General features: G+C 44.1%; 2 protein-coding genes across 2 annotated transcripts in view; one reads left to right on the forward strand and one right to left on the reverse strand.

Annotated features, from left to right (window-relative positions):
* The window catches only part of ARHGAP10 (Rho GTPase activating protein 10), a 392295-nt gene that overhangs the window by 145879 nt on the left and 229314 nt on the right, over nucleotides 1-17102 (forward strand). Inside the window, exons 10-12 of the mRNA XM_069744044.1 lie at nucleotides 662-756; nucleotides 12297-12378; nucleotides 14659-14701. Coding sequence (XP_069600145.1) covers nucleotides 662-756; nucleotides 12297-12378; nucleotides 14659-14701 — 220 coding nt within the window. The remainder of the gene's footprint in view (nucleotides 1-661; nucleotides 757-12296; nucleotides 12379-14658; nucleotides 14702-17102) is intronic.
* On the reverse strand, nucleotides 15950-16827 carry LOC138657545 (uncharacterized). Its single transcript, XM_069745312.1, has 2 exons — nucleotides 16337-16827; nucleotides 15950-16142 (listed from the first exon to the last, which is right to left on the reverse strand). Exons 1-2 carry the CDS (start codon nucleotides 16825-16827, stop codon nucleotides 15950-15952), a joined length of 684 nt encoding a protein of 227 aa, XP_069601413.1.

Genomic DNA, 17102 nt, shown 5'->3' on the forward strand with positions numbered 1-17102 from the left:
TGTACATACTTCAGGTATGTGCACCGAGAGTCTAGCTGGGACAAAGACCTCAATTGCGGTTGAAACGCGTTTTTTTTTCTTTTTTTTCTCTACATGCTTTAGTGCCGTGCTATTTTAGCAATTTTGCAATAAAAAACCAAATCTTTTTAAATTTACATGGGAACTGGAACATTTTTTTCATTTATTTGGTGCATATTCTATGAGTGGTACCAGTTGTCTTTCAGGAATAGATTTTTCCTATAAGCTCCATATGATCTTTACTCACCATTCCTGGGTCCAGCATTAAGTCTCCGCCTCTACTCCTGGTGTCTGTCCCCTTTGCAGCACTTCTAGTAACTGAGCTCAGCAGCTGTGAACGGCTCGTGCTGTCAGATGGACAGAGCTGCTGAGCTCACTTACTCGCTGCATTGCTGATGATGTGACACCAACACTGCACTCAATAACATACACTGGGAACAGTTGCGAGGACTCTGCACTGGACCTTGGCACGGTGAGTGAAGCACACTTTTTTTTATTTTTTTTTTACTTTTAATGGATTTTACAGCAAAACCTTTTTGAAAGGAGACCACCGCATTTAAGGTCCATAATAAAGAAAATCAAATATCAATTCTAAATGACATAATTTAGTCCACAAGAGATGACATTATTTTTATATTATTAGGGTGAAGGGGAAAATTTTACAGTTAAATACTGCCTAAGACGAAACACAGACACTATAGACCGAAGGTTCTGCTTCGATGTGGAAGCTGTCGAGAGGTAAGATGAAATCCGTGTGCAATAATCGTTCTAGCTCAGCATAACATTTTGTAGCTCAAACCAGCAAAGATGTTTTCCCACATAAATTCTATGGTGCATCTTTCATATATCATACATTACTGATTGGGGGTAATGCAGTCACTAATGAGACCCCATAACCTGGAGACTTAATACATATGTGGTCACCTTACTTTAATATATAGATTTATGCTTAAAGGGATCCTGTCAGCAGGATTGTGCACAGCAACATACAGACAGTGTCAGGTGGGCGCCGTTATACTGATTAAAATGATACCGGAGTTGCTGAAATCCATCTTGTGGTTGTTATTTAATCTTTATTTTCAGTTTTGAGGTAATGATATGCTCGTGCTCCAGGGCGCCCTGTGGGGGGGCTTCATGTGGTGCTCTCATTAGGTATTCATCAGTATGGCTTCTTACAGGTCACTGATCCCTCACTGACCTGCCCCCTAATTTACATAATGAATATTACACATGCATAGTGAAAACAAAAACCCTTCTTCAGGCTGGCACCCTAGCAACCAGGCAACCCCCACATGTGCTTAGCCTGGCTAATAGCTGTAAATCATTCAGCTGGGGCGATGAAAACTAAATCTCCGAACACTAAACTAACAAATACTCGGAGGTCACCTGAGCGTGCTCGGGAAAACCCGAGCAACGAGTACACTCGCTCATCACTAATCGTGACGTGTCGCTGTTGTCATGACAGCTGAGTGCTTACTGACGGCCTCCATAATTTCCATATTGGTATTCCTATGAAGGTTTCAGGTGATTTAATTTTACACCATACTTTGCATAGGTGACCAAGCGGGTTCATCTCCCATAGGTGGACCTAAGAATAGTTAGAAAAAAAATTTAAGTGTTAAAATACCCTTAAAATTCAAATCCCCTCTTTTTTCACTACAAAAATACCGTATATACTCGAGTATAAGCCGAGATTTTCAGCCCAAATTTTTGGGCTGAAAGTGCCCCTCTCGGCTTATACTTGAGTCAAGGTGGGTGGCAGGGTCGGCGGGTGAGGGCGCTGAGGCATACTTACCTGCTTCCAGCGATCCTGGCGCTCCCCGCCTGTCCCACGGTCTTCGGTGCTGCAGTTCTTCCACTGTTCAGCGGTCACGTGGGACCGCTCATTAGAGAAATGAATATGCGGCTCCACCTCCCATAGGGGTGGAGCCACATAGTCATTTCTCTAATCAGCGGTAACGGTGACCGCTGATAGAGGAAGAAGCTGCGGCACCGAAGACAGCTGTCCGGGAGAAGGAGCCGGATGCCGGGACCAGGTAAGTATCGCATATTTACCTGCCCCCGTTCCATCTTCCCGGCGCCGCTCCATCTTCCCGGCGTCTCTCCGCTCTGACTGTGCAGGTCAGAGGGCGCCCTCTGCCTGATCAGTCAGTGCGGAGAGACGCCGGGACCGGACGCTGGGAGCTGCAAGCAAGAGAGGTGAGTATGGCTTTTTTTTTTTTTTTTACTGCAGCAGCAGCGGCACAGATTTATGTGGAGCATCTATGGGGCAATAATGAACGGTGCAGAGCACTATATGGCACAGCTATGGGGCAATAATGAACGGTGCAGAGCACTATATGGCACAGCTATGGGGAAATATGAACGATGCAGAGCACTATATGGCACAGCTATGGCGAAATATGAACGGTGCAGAGCACTATATGGTACAGCTATGGGGAAATATGAACGGTGCAGAGCAGTATATGGCACAGCTATGGCGAAATATGAACGGTGCAGAGCACTATATGGTACAGCTATGGCGAAATATGAACGGTGCAGAGCACTATATGGCACAGCTATGGGGCAATAATGAACGGTGCAGAGCACTATATGGCACAGCTATGGGGAAATATGAACGTTGCAGAGCACTATATGGCACAGCTATGGCGAAATATGAACGGTGCAGAGCACTATATGGTACAGCTATGGGGCAATAATGAACGGTGCAGAGCACTATATGGCACAGCTATGGGGAAATATGAACGGTGCAGAGCACTATATGGCACAGCTATGGCGAAATATGAACGGTGCAGAGCACTATATGGTACAGCTATGGCGAAATATGAACGGTGCAGAGCACTATATGGTACAGCTATGGGGCAATAATGAACGGTGCAGAGCACTATATGGCACAGCTATGGGGAAATATGAACGGTGCAGAGCACTATGGCACAGCTATGGCGAAATATGAACGGTGCAGAGCACTATATGGTACAGCTATGGGGAAATATGAACGGTGCAGAGCACTATATGGCACAGCTATGGGACAATAATGAACGGTGCAGAGCACTATATGGCACAGCTATGGGGAAATAATGATCTATTTTTATTTTTGAAATTCACCGGTAAATGCTGCATTTCCACCCTAGGCTTATACTTGAGTCAATAAGTTTTCCCAGTTTTTTTGTGGCAAAATTAGGGGGTCGGCTTATACTCGGGTCGGCTTATACTCGAGTATATACGGTAAACAAAATAAAATTTTGGTGTGTTACAGCTTTACAAGCCTGATCTTTTAAAATATAAAATAATTAATCCCATATGTGAATGTCAAAATAATTAAGTAGAAATGGTATGGATTTTTTTGGAACTTCTTATGGTTAATTTCATATGCTTCGAAGTGACTGTTATGCCTGACCACTTTCCAAATCTACTATACTAGATGGTGGCCCGATTCAAACGCATCGTGTACTCTAGAATATGCATGTCCACGTAGTACATTGCCCAGCCCACGTAGTACATTGCCCAGCCACGTAGTATATTGCCCAGCTACGTAGTATATTGCCCAGCTACGTAGTATATTGCCCAGCCACGTATGTCACAGGTTAAAAAATAAAAAATAAACATATACTCACCTTCCGAGGGCCCATTGTAGTTCGGTCACATGACTGTGACTTCATGGCAGGTCCTTCTCGCGCAGGGTCTGTGATGACGTCGCGGTCACATGATCGTGACGTCATGGCAGGTCCTGCTCCCATACCATCCTTGGCACCGCGATCCTGCCGCTTGCATGGAGCGGTCACCGGAGCATCGCGAAAGGTGAGTATATAATGATTTTTTTATTTTTTTAAATTATTTTTAGCATTACATGTTTTTACTATTGATTCTGCATAGGCAGCATCAATAGTAAAAACTTGGTCACACAGGGTTATTAGCGGCGGTACCGAAGTGAGTTACCCGCGGCATAACGCGGTCCGTTACCGCTGGCATTAACCCTGTGTGAGCGGTGACTGCGGGGAGTATGGAGCGGGCGCTGACTGCAGGGGAGTAGGGAGGGACTAATCGGACTGTGGCCGTCGCTGATTGGTCGCGGCAACCATGACAGGCATCTGGTGAGACCAATCAGCGACTTGGATTCCATGACAGACAGAGGCCGCGACCAAAGAATATCCGTGACAGACAGAAAGACAGACAGACAGAAAGACAGAAGTGACCCTTAGACAATTATATAGTAGATAATTGTCTAAGGGTTACTTCCGTCTGTCTGTCCTTCTGTCACGGATATTCATTGGTCATGGCCTCTGTCTGTCATGGAAATCCAAGTCGCTGATTGGTCATGGCTGTTTTGCCGCGACCAATCAGCAACGGGCACAGTCCGGAAGAAAATGGCTGCTCTTTCCTCCCCGCAGTCAGTGCCCGGCGCCCGCATACTCCCCTCCAGTCAGCGCTTACACAAGGGTTAATGACAGCGTTGACCGCGGTGTAACGCACTCGGTTAACGCTGCTATTAACCCTGTGTGACCAACTTTTTACTATTCATGCTACCTATGCAGCATGAATAGTAAAAAGATCTAATGTTAAAAATAATAAAAATAATTTTAAAAAATTAGTTATATACTCACTCTCCGGTGGGCCCCCGGATCGAAGCGGTTAACGACGCTCCTCGCGATGCCCCGGTGACCGCTCCATGCATTGCGGTCTCGCGAGATGATGATGTGCGGTCTTGTGAGACTGCTACGTCACCTCGCGAGACCGCAATGCACTCTTCAGACTGGAGCGCACGAGGAGCGTCGGTAACCGCTTCGATCCGGGGGGCCACCGGAGGGTGAGTATATAACAATTTTTTATTTTAATTCTTTTTTTTAACAGGGATATGGTGCCCACATTGCTATAGACTACGTGGGCTGTGCAATATACTACGTGGGCTGTGCAATATACTACGTGGGCTGCGCAATATACTACGTGGGCTGCGCAATATACTACGTGGGCTGCGCAATATACTACGTGGGCTGCGCAATATACTACGTGGGCTGCGCAATATACTACGTGGGCTGCGCAATATACTACGTGGGCTGCGCAATATACTACGTGGGCTGCGCAATATACTACGTGGGCTGCGCAATGTACTACGTGGGCTGCGCAATGTACTACGTGGGCTGCGCAATGTACTACGTGGGCTGGGCAATGTACTACGTGGGCTGGGCAATGTACTACGTGGGCTGGGCAATGTACTACGTGGGCTGGGCAATGTACTACGTGGGCTGGGCAATGTACTACGTGGGCTGCGCAATGTACTACGTGGGCTGCGCAATGTACTACGTGGGCTGCGCAATGTACTACGTGGGCTGCGCAATGTACTACGTGGGCTGCGCAATGTACTACGTGGGCTGCGCAATGTACTACGTGGGCTGCGCAATGTACTACGTGGGCTGCGCAATGTACTACGTGGGCTGCGCAATGTACTACGTGGGCTGCGCAATGTACTACGTGGGCTGCGCAATGTACTACGTGGGCTGCGCAATGTACTACGTGGGCTGCGCAATGTACTACGTGGGCTGCGCAATGTACTACGTGGGCTGCGCAATGTACTACGTGGGCTGCGCAATGTACTACGTGGGCTGCGCAATGTGTACTGCGTGGGCTGCGCAATGTACTGCGTTGGCTGTGCTATACACCAGGGGTCCCCAACTCCAGTCCTCAAGGCCCACCAACAGGTCATGTTTTCAGGATTTCCTTTGCATTGCACAGGTGATGCAATTATTACCTGGGCAAGACTAAGGAAATCCTGAAAACATGACATGTTGGTGGGCCTTGAGGACTGGAGTTGGGGACCCCTGCTATACACTACGCATACATATTCTAGAATACCCAATGCGTTAGAATCGGGCCACCATCTAGTGCTTTAATAAGGTCCATCACCGGAGCAATCGATTGTAGTCAGATTTCCCTGGAAAATAGACATGACATTTGCATGCAAGGAGATCTTCATTCCCACAAGGTTCAGTCCTAGGGCCCCTGCTCTTCTCCATTTACACCTTTGGCCTGGGACAGCTCATAGAATCTCATGGCTTTCTGTATCATCTCTATGCTGATGACACACAGATCTACATCTCTGGACCAGATATCACCTCCCTACTAACCAGAATCCCTCAATGTCTGTCCACTATTTCATCCTTCTTCTCCGCTAGATTTCTGAAACTTAACATGGACAAAACAGAATTCATCATCTTTCCACCATCTCACGCGACCCCCCCAACGAACCTATCCATTACAGTAAATGACTGCCCACTCTCCCTAGTCTCACAAGCTCGCTGCCTCAGGGTAATCCTTGATGCGGATCTCTCCTTCAAACCACATATCAAAGCCCTTTCCACTTCCTGCCGAATTCAACTCAAAAATATTTCACGAATCCGTTCATTCCTCAACCAAGAATCTGCAAAAACCCTAGTCCATGCCCTCATCATCTCTCGCCTTGACTACTGCAACCTCCTGCTCTGTGACCTCCCCTCGAACACTCTCGCACCCCACCAATCTATTCTAAACTCTGCTGCCTGACTAATCCACCTGTCCCCCCGCTATTCCCCAGCTTCTCCCCTCTGTCAATCCCTTCACTGGCTCCCCATTGCCCAGAGACTCCAGTACAAAACCCTAACCATGACATACGTACAAAGCCATCCACAACCTGTCTCCTCCATGCATCTGTGACCTCGTCTACCGGTACTTTCCTGCACGCAACGTCCGATCCTCACAAGATCTCCTTCTCTATTCCCCTCTTATCTCCTCTTCCCACAATCGCATACAAGATTTCTCTCGCGCATCACTCCTACTCTGGAACTCTCTACCACAACATATCAGACTCTCGCCTATCATCGAAACCTTCAAAAAGAACCTGAAGACCTACCTCTTCCGACAAGCCTATAACCTGCAGTAACCACCGATCGACCAAACCGCTGCATGACCAGCTCTACCCTCACCTACTGTATTCTCACCTATCCCTTGTAGATTGTGAGTCCTCGCGGGCAGGGTCCTCTCTCCTCCTGTACCAGTTGTGACTTGTATTGTTCAAGATTATTGTACTTGTTTTTATTATGTATACCCCTCCTCACATGTAAAGAGCCATGGAATAAATGGCGCTATAACAATAAATCAGGGGTCCCCAACTCCAGGCCTCGAGGGCCGCCAACAGTGCAGGTTTTCAGGATTTCTTTAGTATTGCATCGGTGGTAATGTGATCATCTGCACAGGTGATGATTCCAACCCCTGTGCAATACTAAGGAAATCCTGAAATCCTGCACTGTTGGCGGCCCTCGAGGCCTGGAGTTGGGGACCACTGCAATAAATAATAATAATTTCCCACGACTCACATTGAAACCAATAATGTTAGGAGAGGCACGCACCAAGTAGGTTAGTGGTTATGTGGCAATCGCGAAGAGAATGGCTAATGGGTTAAACTTACCATGTACCCCTTCCCATCTAGAACACCTCCGACACATGACTGTTTACCCGGTGCCTTACCCTTTTCGAGTCTCCCCAGAAAAACGTCCACTCACCGCTGTCAAAGGCTTTGGCAGTGTCGAGGGAATGAACAGCCCTGGTCCCAGTAGAATTTTAGCTTAGTTGCAGTCCCATAATAATCTTTTTTTTTTATTATTTATAATAATAATAATAATAGTCCCATACAGCCGCCTCAGATTAACTGATGTACGGTAGATTTATTTGGCGCAAAGCCAGTTTTATCTTCATGCATTACTTTGGTAATTACCCTAGAAAACCTGTTAGCTCCGATCTTGGCTAATAATTTAATATTGCTTGGAAGAAGGTAAATGGCACTCTAGTAGTTGAGCAGGCATGGATCTTTCCCAGATTTTGACAGTATAATTAATACAGCCTCCTTCATTGAGTCTGGGAGGTAACCAACCCTAATGTAGTCTTCAGAAACTGATAGTAATTTAGGAAGCAATCAATCCTGATAAGTTTTTGTTGTTTTTTGTTTAAATGCCCCTGGTATCCCATCAGAACCTGGGGCCTTCTCATTTTTTAGCATTTGAATCACTTTCTCCAGCTCCTCCAGAGTAAGGGGTTTATCCAGTGTGGCCCTGTCTTCATTTAGTAATTGTGGTAGTGATGTATTTCCCAGGAATCCCTCAATTTCTTCTATTTGGGCACCACTTTTGGTAAAATAAATAGAAGAGTACTGATTATACAGTATTTGAATGTGTTTATCCTCCATATGTCACCATTTTCAGATATTAGTCTGGATATATATGAAGGCTGTTTTGGGGTTTAACAATAGTTGCCAGTAAATGGCCTGCACTTTCTCCCTCTGTAAATCTGTAGATCTGTTTTGTGAAGAATCTCTTTTGTGTTGTCAAACCAAGTAAATGTTCCTTTAGTAGTTTTTGAGTTTCTTTAAGATCCTCAGCTTTACAGTCTGAGGGGTCTGAAATAAATGCGGACCCTGGTTGGATAACACTCTCCTGTAATTTTTGTGTGTACTCCCTTGTCTTGGATTTCCTTCTACTCATCTCTTTTATGTACAACCTTCTAACACATGCTTTCATGGCATCTCCTACTGATATTTTATGGAGGTTGAGCCTGCGTTAACTGAGAAGTATTCACATATGCTGTTATATAGGGAGCCCCCGATAGTTTGTATCCAAAAAGGATTTAGTCGCCACATACTTCTCCTAACTAATCCTACTGAACCCCAGTTGTAATTGTACCTTTATAGGAGAATGGTCCAAAATACTATATTTCAGCAATATTTGTGTTTCCAATGGCAAGGTCTATTCTAGATAATGAGTGATAAGGTCTTGAGTAACCAGAGTATTTTGTGCTGTTAGGGTGTTTAAGATGCCATGTATCCGAAAAAACACCAAACCCTATGGTCCAATAAGTCAATATACGGTAATCCTAATAAGAGGCCACAAAAGACCCTGCTTATTAGTTGGAGGAGAACCATTGTCCCAACACGTTTCACCAACCTTCCTTTCTTGGGGGTTAATCAGGGGAATATAGATCACAGGAGACCTTAATATGTCCACCAGGCACATTCAGGGTTAAATGTCATAGGTTTTGTAGCTCTGATTACTAGAGCGTGAAATGGGAAGTTGTTTGGACCTCTGTTACAACCTCAATTCCAAAAAAGTGGGATGCTGTGTAAAATGTAAAAAAATAAGAATGCAATGACTTGGAAATCTAATAGCAATATTTTATCCACAACAGAACATAGAACACTGATCAAAAGGAGTAAGTTAGTCATTTTTAATTTTATTTGAAAAACATAACTGAATAAGAAATTGATGGCAGTGACACATCTCAAAAAAGTTGGATAGGGTTAGCAGAAGGCTGGAAAAGTGGTACGAATGTAAAACAGCTTGAGGGCCCAATTTCGAACAAACACAATTTTGAATAAAAAGAGCATGTAAAGTGGCTGTCTCTAACATCATGTCCTCCCTCTATCTGAAACTTAACCTGTCAAAAACTGAACTCCTCGTGTTCTCTCCCTCTACTAACCTACCTTTGCCTGACATTGCCATCTCCGTGTGCGGTTCCACCATTACTCCAAAGCAACATGCCTGCTGCCTTGGGGTCATCCTTGATTCTGACCTTTCATTCACCCCCCACATCCGATCACTGGCTCGCTCTTCTTACCTGCATCTCAAAAACATTTCTAGAATTCGCCCTTTTCTTACTTTCGACTCTGCAAAAACTCTTACTGTTTCACTTATTCATTCTCGTCTGGACTATTGTAACTCTCTACTAATCGGCCTCCCTCTTACCAAACTTTCCCCGCTCCAATCTGTCCTGAATGCTGCTGCCAGGATCATATTCCTCACCAACCGTTACACCGATGCCTCTACCTTGTGCCAGTCATTACACTGGCTACCCATCCACTCCAGAATCCAGTACAAAACTACTACCCTCATCCACAAAGCACTCCATGGCTCAGCACCACCCTACATCTCCTCCCTGGTATCAGTCTACCACCCTACCCGTGCCCTCCGCTCCGCTAATGACCTCAGGTTAGCATCCTCAATAATCAGAACCTCCCACTCCCGTCTCCAAGACTTTACACGTGCTGCGCCGATTCTTTGGAATGCACTACCTAGGTTAATACGATTAATCCCCAATCCCCACAGTTTTAAGCGTGCCCTAAAAACTCATTTGTTCAGACTGGCCTACCGCCTCAATGCATTAACCTAACTATCCCTGTGTGGCCTATTTATAAAAAAAAACAAAAAAAACTATCAGGTTCCTCGCATCATGTTCTCATTCACTTTATGCAGTTAATAGCCCACTGTGTCTGTACTGCTACATACTTAGGCAGTTAACTGGTTCATGCAGCTTTACATGAACACCCGAGCCTTACACTATGGCCGGTCCGAATAACTAAAGCAATTGTTACCATCCACCTCTCGTGTCTCCCCTTTTCCTCATAGTTTGTAAGCTTGCGAGCAGGGCCCTCACTCCTCCTGGTATCTGTTTTGAACTGTATTTCTGTTATGCTGTAATGTCTATTGTCTGTACAAGTCCCCTCTATAATTTGTAAAGCGCTGCGGAATATGTTGGCGCTATATAAATAAAAATTATTATTATTATTATGGTCGGAAGCTTCACCGAAGCTGTGAACTGCTTCTAAAAATTGAGGAACATTTTCAAAAAATTGTGGTAGTGAGATATTTCTCAGAAATGCCTCAATTTCTTCTATTGGGCACCAATTTTGGTAGAATATGGCTACGTTCACATTAGCGTTTCCCGACGCTGACGCAGCGTCGGGAAACGCAGCGGCGACGCATGCGTCATGCGCCCCTATATTTAACATGGGGGACGCATGGACATGCGTTGTGCGACACATGCGTTTTTTTTGCCGCAAGCGTCGGGCAAAGAAAACGCAACAAGTTGCATTTTTTTTGCGTCGAAATTTCGGCAAAAAACGACGCATGCGTCGCAAAACGCAGCGTTTTTGCGTGCGTTTTGGTGCGTTTTTATTTGCGTTGTGCGTTGCGTCGCCGACGCAGCGGCGCACAACGCAAATGTGAACGTAGCCTAAATACTGCACTAAAAACAGGCATGATTCGGACTCGCATATCTCTGCATGGCTCAGGAATACCTCTAAAAACTATTGTCTGAACACCATTCTTGTGAAATTCACAAATGCAAATTAACACTTATATATCAACACAATCCACAAATTCTTCTCTGGGCCAAAGCTCATTTTAAAATGCAATTAGGCAAATGGAAACCTGTTCTGTAGTTAGATGAATCAAAATGTGAAATTCTTTTTGGAAATCAGACACAAGATCCTGCAGACTCAAGAGGAGAAAGACCATCCAGCTTACCAGTGCACGGCTCAGCAGCCTGCCTCTCTGATGGTTTGGAGCTGCATTAGTGCCTGTGGTTTGAGCAGCTTACAATTTTTGAGTGGCGCTATCAATGCTGAGCATTATATAGGGGTTTTAAAATAACATATGCTCCCATCCAGATAATGTTTCCATCAAGGGAAGGCCTTGCATATTTCAGCAAGACCATGCTAAATCACGTACAGCATTCATCACAACAGCATGGCTTTGCAGAAGAGTTTGGGTGATGAATCGGCCGCGTGCTGTCCAGACTGTTCACCAATAGAAAACATTTGGCACATTATGAAATTAAAAATCTGACAAAGAAGATTTAGGACAGTATAGCAGCTAAAATAATGCTACATCAGACTAGAATGGGACAATATTCCTCTCCCCAAACCCAGCAATTGGTCTCCTCCCCAGACATTTGCGGACTGTTGTAAAAAGAAGACCGGATTCTAAATACAATGGTATACATGGCCCTATCCATCATCCTTTTTTTTTTTTTTTTTTTTTTTTTGCTGCCACAAATTTCTAAAGGAGTTAATTTTTCTTCAAATTAAATGCAAAAATATCTACCTTCACCTTCTGATCTGTGTCCTATGTTCTGGTGTGAAGAAAATATGGCTATAGGAGATTTCCAAATCATTCCGTTCTTGTTTTCTTTATATTTTACACAGTCCCAACATTTTTAGAATTGGGGTTGTATCAAAACTTATTAAAAGAAAAAAGAAAGCTGCCAGGTTATAGCATAGCAAACTATTACTGTGCGGCGGTTTAAAAGAACAAAGGAAAAAAAAAAATCCAAATGATGATACAATGACTGTTCTCTGACCGGTTGGGATGAAGGCCCATGTTATGTGTCAGTAGTGGTCCTCGCTTGCCTTGTCTCCTAAATGGGTTTATTCTTTTACCAACAATAACAAACACTAAGCTTTATTCTAAATCTTCCCTTAGGCCTGGACTTCTAATCACCATGCAAGGATTTTCAGAAGAAGATCGGCTCCTCTGGATGGAAGTGCTAGGTGGAAAAGAATCTGTAAGTCCATCCAATATGGCGATTTACACATGTATTGCTTTTCAGTGGAATGGCTCGTATGAAAAACCCTATGGCTTCCAGTTATGACATTTTCTGATTTTCTTGTGGTTTAAGAAAAGTGATGATAAAATGTAATTAACGTGCCCTCCACCCATATCCTGATCACACGATACTTACTGTGGTCAGAGCTGCTGCTATGTTTAACCCCCTTCATGACCTTGCAATCTTTTTGCGTTTTTCCCTCCTCTTTAAGGCTGTGTTCACATTACATTAGTGGCGTCCGTTAGACAGACTACGTTACACCGCGGCATAAACGCGGTGTAACATAGTCCGTTAACACCACCATTCAGTCCAATATCGGACGCATCGCTAGCGCACGCCCACAATGCGCATGCGCTAGCGATGTGCCGTCATTGACGGACCCCGAGACGCGGGCTGCAGTGTTTCTGGGTCCATCACTGCTAGCGCAGATAGAGCTAGCAGATGCTCTATCTGCGCTAGCGAATGTTGGCACTTGCGTCAGCAGCCCGTTCACGTATGTGTTGAACGGGCTGCTGTTTAACGCAATGTGAACCCGGCCTTACCAATAGACATGACTTTATTTTTCCGTCCCTGTAGTCTTATGAGGACTTTTTTTTTTTTAATTGTAATAGTGAAAAAAAAAATCGGAAATTTGTAAGGAAAAATAAAATGTAGTTGCCAGTTTCCGAGACACGTAAGGTTTTAATTTCTCGCAATCTGGGACTGTGTGAGGGCTTATTTTTTTGTGCCCTGAACGGACGGTTGATACCGTTTTGTAATAGATACCAAGTTTTGATCACCTCTTATTTCATTTTTGTTGCAATGTTGGGGTTGCCAATAAAATGTAATTCTGGCGTTTTGGTTTCTTTTCTCATTACGTTGTCTACAGATTGGATTAATTTATTTTCTATTATGATAGACTAGCCTTTTATGAACGCAGCGATACCAAATATATGTATTATTTTTAATGGGGTAAAAGAAGGGGGGTGATTTAAACTTTTTGCATGATAGATATATATTATAATACCTTTTTTTTTTTTTTTTTTTCCCTTTCTTCTTGCTGCATTTGTTAGGCCCTTTAGGGGACTTAAAGCTGCGATCGTCCAATCACCTGTGCTATACTGTACATAGCTGTAATCGCGATCTCCTATGAATGCCGCCAGTGGGCTGGAATTTACAGGAGCATTGTAAGGACAGGTACAGGGGTCATCAGCAGACCCCTGGCTGTCATAAATACCCATCGTCGCCCTGCAATCGCGTGCTTGACAGCAATATTTAACTGATTAACAGCTGCAGGCGAGGCTGTTAAATTAGTTAGATTAAAGGGATCCTGTCAGCAGGATTGTGCTCAGTAACCTACAGTCAGTATCAGGTCGGCGCCATTATACTGATTTAAAATGATACCTGGGTGATGAAATCCGTCTTGTGGTTGTTTAATCTTTATTTTCAGTTTTGAGTCAGGTATGCCTGTGGGGGGTTCTTCATGTGGTGCTCTGATTAGGTATTCATAATGCAGCCTGCTGACAGGTCAGTGATCCCTCCTGCCCCCTAGTTTACATAATGAATATACGTGCATACTGCAGAAAAGAAAACCCTTCTGCAGGCTGGTGTCGGCCGCGCTGCAGCATAATCGCATGTGTAATGTGCATATAACTATTATGGTTTCTATATTCCCACTCAAAGTTAGCGAGTATCTGTCATCAGATTTTACAATGTAAAATGCATTATTAAGGAGAGTGATAACAATCCTGAGTCCAGCTGAAGAGAGAAGAAAACTCATGCGTTCAAGTGTATTCAGTCTCTGCCCACCAGCTGGAGTGACAGCTGCAGCTTGTACTGAGTAGTGTGAGATCTCCGCAGCAGCAGGAGGCGACACAAGGAGTAGCTGTCAAACTGTTTCGGAGGAGACTCAGTTTACATTTTCAAAAATAATTTAACTCATTGCAATGTTTGTTCTCAAAGTAAGATGATCTCTTCACCCCTAAGAGGTCTGTTTATTAACCCCTTCCTGGCATATGACGTACAGTTACATCATATGTTGTGTTCCTGACTTTGATGTGGGATCACAAGCACTTATACGATTACTCTAAATTAACATTGAAGGAAAAAACAATTGCCAATTGGCTTTTTTTTTCTAATAAAAACACTGAAGAGCTGGACACAGTTTTGAGGGTCTTATTTATTGTATTCTTTTAAACTTGTAAATACATCATTTTACCGGAAATATTTCACTGATTTTATATATTTTTCTAATTGCAGAGAGTTTTGAGCCTTAGCAGATCTACAACGAGATCAGAGGGAGGTTGGTATTACTTTTTTTTTCTCTACACTAGATATAAATGTATTTGTCGGTCAAGGTTTGCAGATCTTTGCTACTATGTTGGCACAAGGCACGTCACCACCAGCAAACCTATTAGGGTATGTTCCCACGGTCCGTAAATGCTGTGGGTTGGACGCTGCGTACATCTGCAGCGTGCAACCCACAGCGGCCAGATGTTGCAGCATAGTGGATGGGATTTGAAGAAATCCTATGCCCACTATGCGTGCAGCGGCACCTCTGTCTTCCCTGCGGAGACGGACATGCGGTGCATCTTTCCAGACTGCAGCATGTCTACTTTTCTTGCAGAGACTCGATTCTCTGCAAGATAAATATCACCCGTACAATGTATTGGGCAGAGTGATTCCGCACGGTTCAATGGACACATGCGGAATCAACTGCGTTCAAAAGCCGGCAGTGCTTTGGATGGAGCGGACATGTGCTGCGTCCAAAGCGCTGCCTAATACTGACTGTGGGGACGTACCCTCAAGATCAGACAAAGCCAACAAATGTAATATGAATTTATTTGTCATATCAACCAGATTGTAGTGTCCGATCACCCTAACCTATGGAGTCACAATATTAATGTGAAGTGGTTGTGGGACCATTTCTTATTATCGGGATTATCCACAGTAGCTCACTTTTGCAGTGGATGGAGAGAGGAGCTACTGACATGGCATCCAATGGGCACTAGCACCAATGTTATTCACTGGGACTGTGCAGATGACTGATTTTTTTCACTGACCGAATCTACGTGTGAAAAAAAAAATTGCAGCATGCAGTATTTTCTTCTGTAAGTCAGATTAGACTCGCCCATTCAATTCTATGAGTGCGCTAAAAAAATCATGTGCCATATGAAGCCACAGTGCAGCATTTCATTTTTATGGATACATTGCAATTTTGTAACATAATTTATAAGATCATTTTCAGATTCTTAATAGCTGCTGCTGAAAAAATGGATTGTGTACAGACTGCACACGGATGACAAGTGAGAAAAGAATCGTCCCACTTTTCTGGATGAAACTCTGAATGATTTTTATACACTTGAGTGATACTACTTTTAGAAGAGCAGAAGCAATTTGTTAGCACATCTGTTTTTTCATTACCTAATCTTTATCATGTACATCGCACTCAGGAGTATGTAATAAATGGAAACATCGGACGATGACAATGCTTCTACTGGATCTCTTTCTCACTCCCCTTTCCCTCTCAACTTTCCTACTCTCCTCTTTCTCACTCTCCTCTCTCTCCTCTATCTCTCCTCTCTTCGCTCTCTCTCCTTTTTCTCTCCTTTTTCTTTCTCTCTCCTCTTTTTCTTTCTCTCTCCTCTTTTTCTCTGTAGTCTCTCTCTCCTTTCTCCTCTTTCCTCTTTCTCTTTCTCTCCTCTTTCTCGCGATCTCTTGTCTCTCTCCTTTCTCGCTCTCCTCTTTTTTTTTCTTTCTCTCCTCTTTAGTTCTCCTTTCTTTTTCTCTCTCTCCTCTTTTTCTCTCTCCCCTCTTTTTCTCTCTCTCCTCTTTTTCTCTCTCCTCTTTTTCTCTCCCCTCTTTTTCTCTCCCCTCTTTTTCTCTCTCCCCTCTTTTTCTCTCTCCCCTCTTTCTCTCTCCCCTCTTTTTCTCTCTCCCCTCTTTTTCTCTCTCCCCTCTTTTTCTCTCTCCCCTCTTTTTCTCTCTCCCCTCTTTTTCTCTCTCCCCTCTTTTTCTCTCTCCCCTCTTTCTCTCTCCCCTCTTTTTCTCTCTCCCCTCTTTTTCTCTCCCCTCTTTTTCTCTCTCCCCTCTTTTTCTCTCTCCCCTCTTTTTCTCTCTCCCCTCTTTTTCTCTCTCCCCTCTTTTTCTCTCTCCCCTCTTTTTCTCTCTCCCCTCTTTTTCTCTCTCCCCTCTTTTTCTCTCTCCCCTCTTTTTCTCTCTCCCCTCTTTTTCTCTCTCCCCTCTTTTTCTCTCTCCCCTCTTTTTCTCGCTCTCCTCTTTTTCTCGCTCTCCGCTCTCCTCTTTTTCTCGCTCTCCGCTCTCCTCTTTTTCTCGCTCTCCGCTTTCCTCTCTTTCTCGCTCTCCGCTCTCCTCTCTTTCTCTCGCTCTCCTCTTTCTCTCTCTCTCTCCTCTGAGAAAACATTCCATTGCCTCTGTAAAATGTTATTGAATGTTATTCAATGAGTCCGTGCTAATCTGCGAGATTTTTCTCCGCTTGGATCGGACCAAGAAGAAAATTGTAGCATGCAAATCAAAGCAAAAGAGGGGAGAAGCCAGCGCTGCCTATGGTTAAAACGCAATACATAAAGTGCAAATGCACATATTGATTTCTAACTGTATTTTCAAAATGAGACATTTAGCAAACAATTGATCAATTCTTTGAGCTACCCCGCCACTTCACGGCATTCTCATAATGGGGCAGT

This window comes from Ranitomeya imitator, chromosome 1 (genome assembly GCF_032444005.1).
Source record: "Ranitomeya imitator isolate aRanImi1 chromosome 1, aRanImi1.pri, whole genome shotgun sequence".
NCBI classification, from domain to species: Eukaryota; Metazoa; Chordata; class Amphibia; order Anura; family Dendrobatidae; genus Ranitomeya; species Ranitomeya imitator.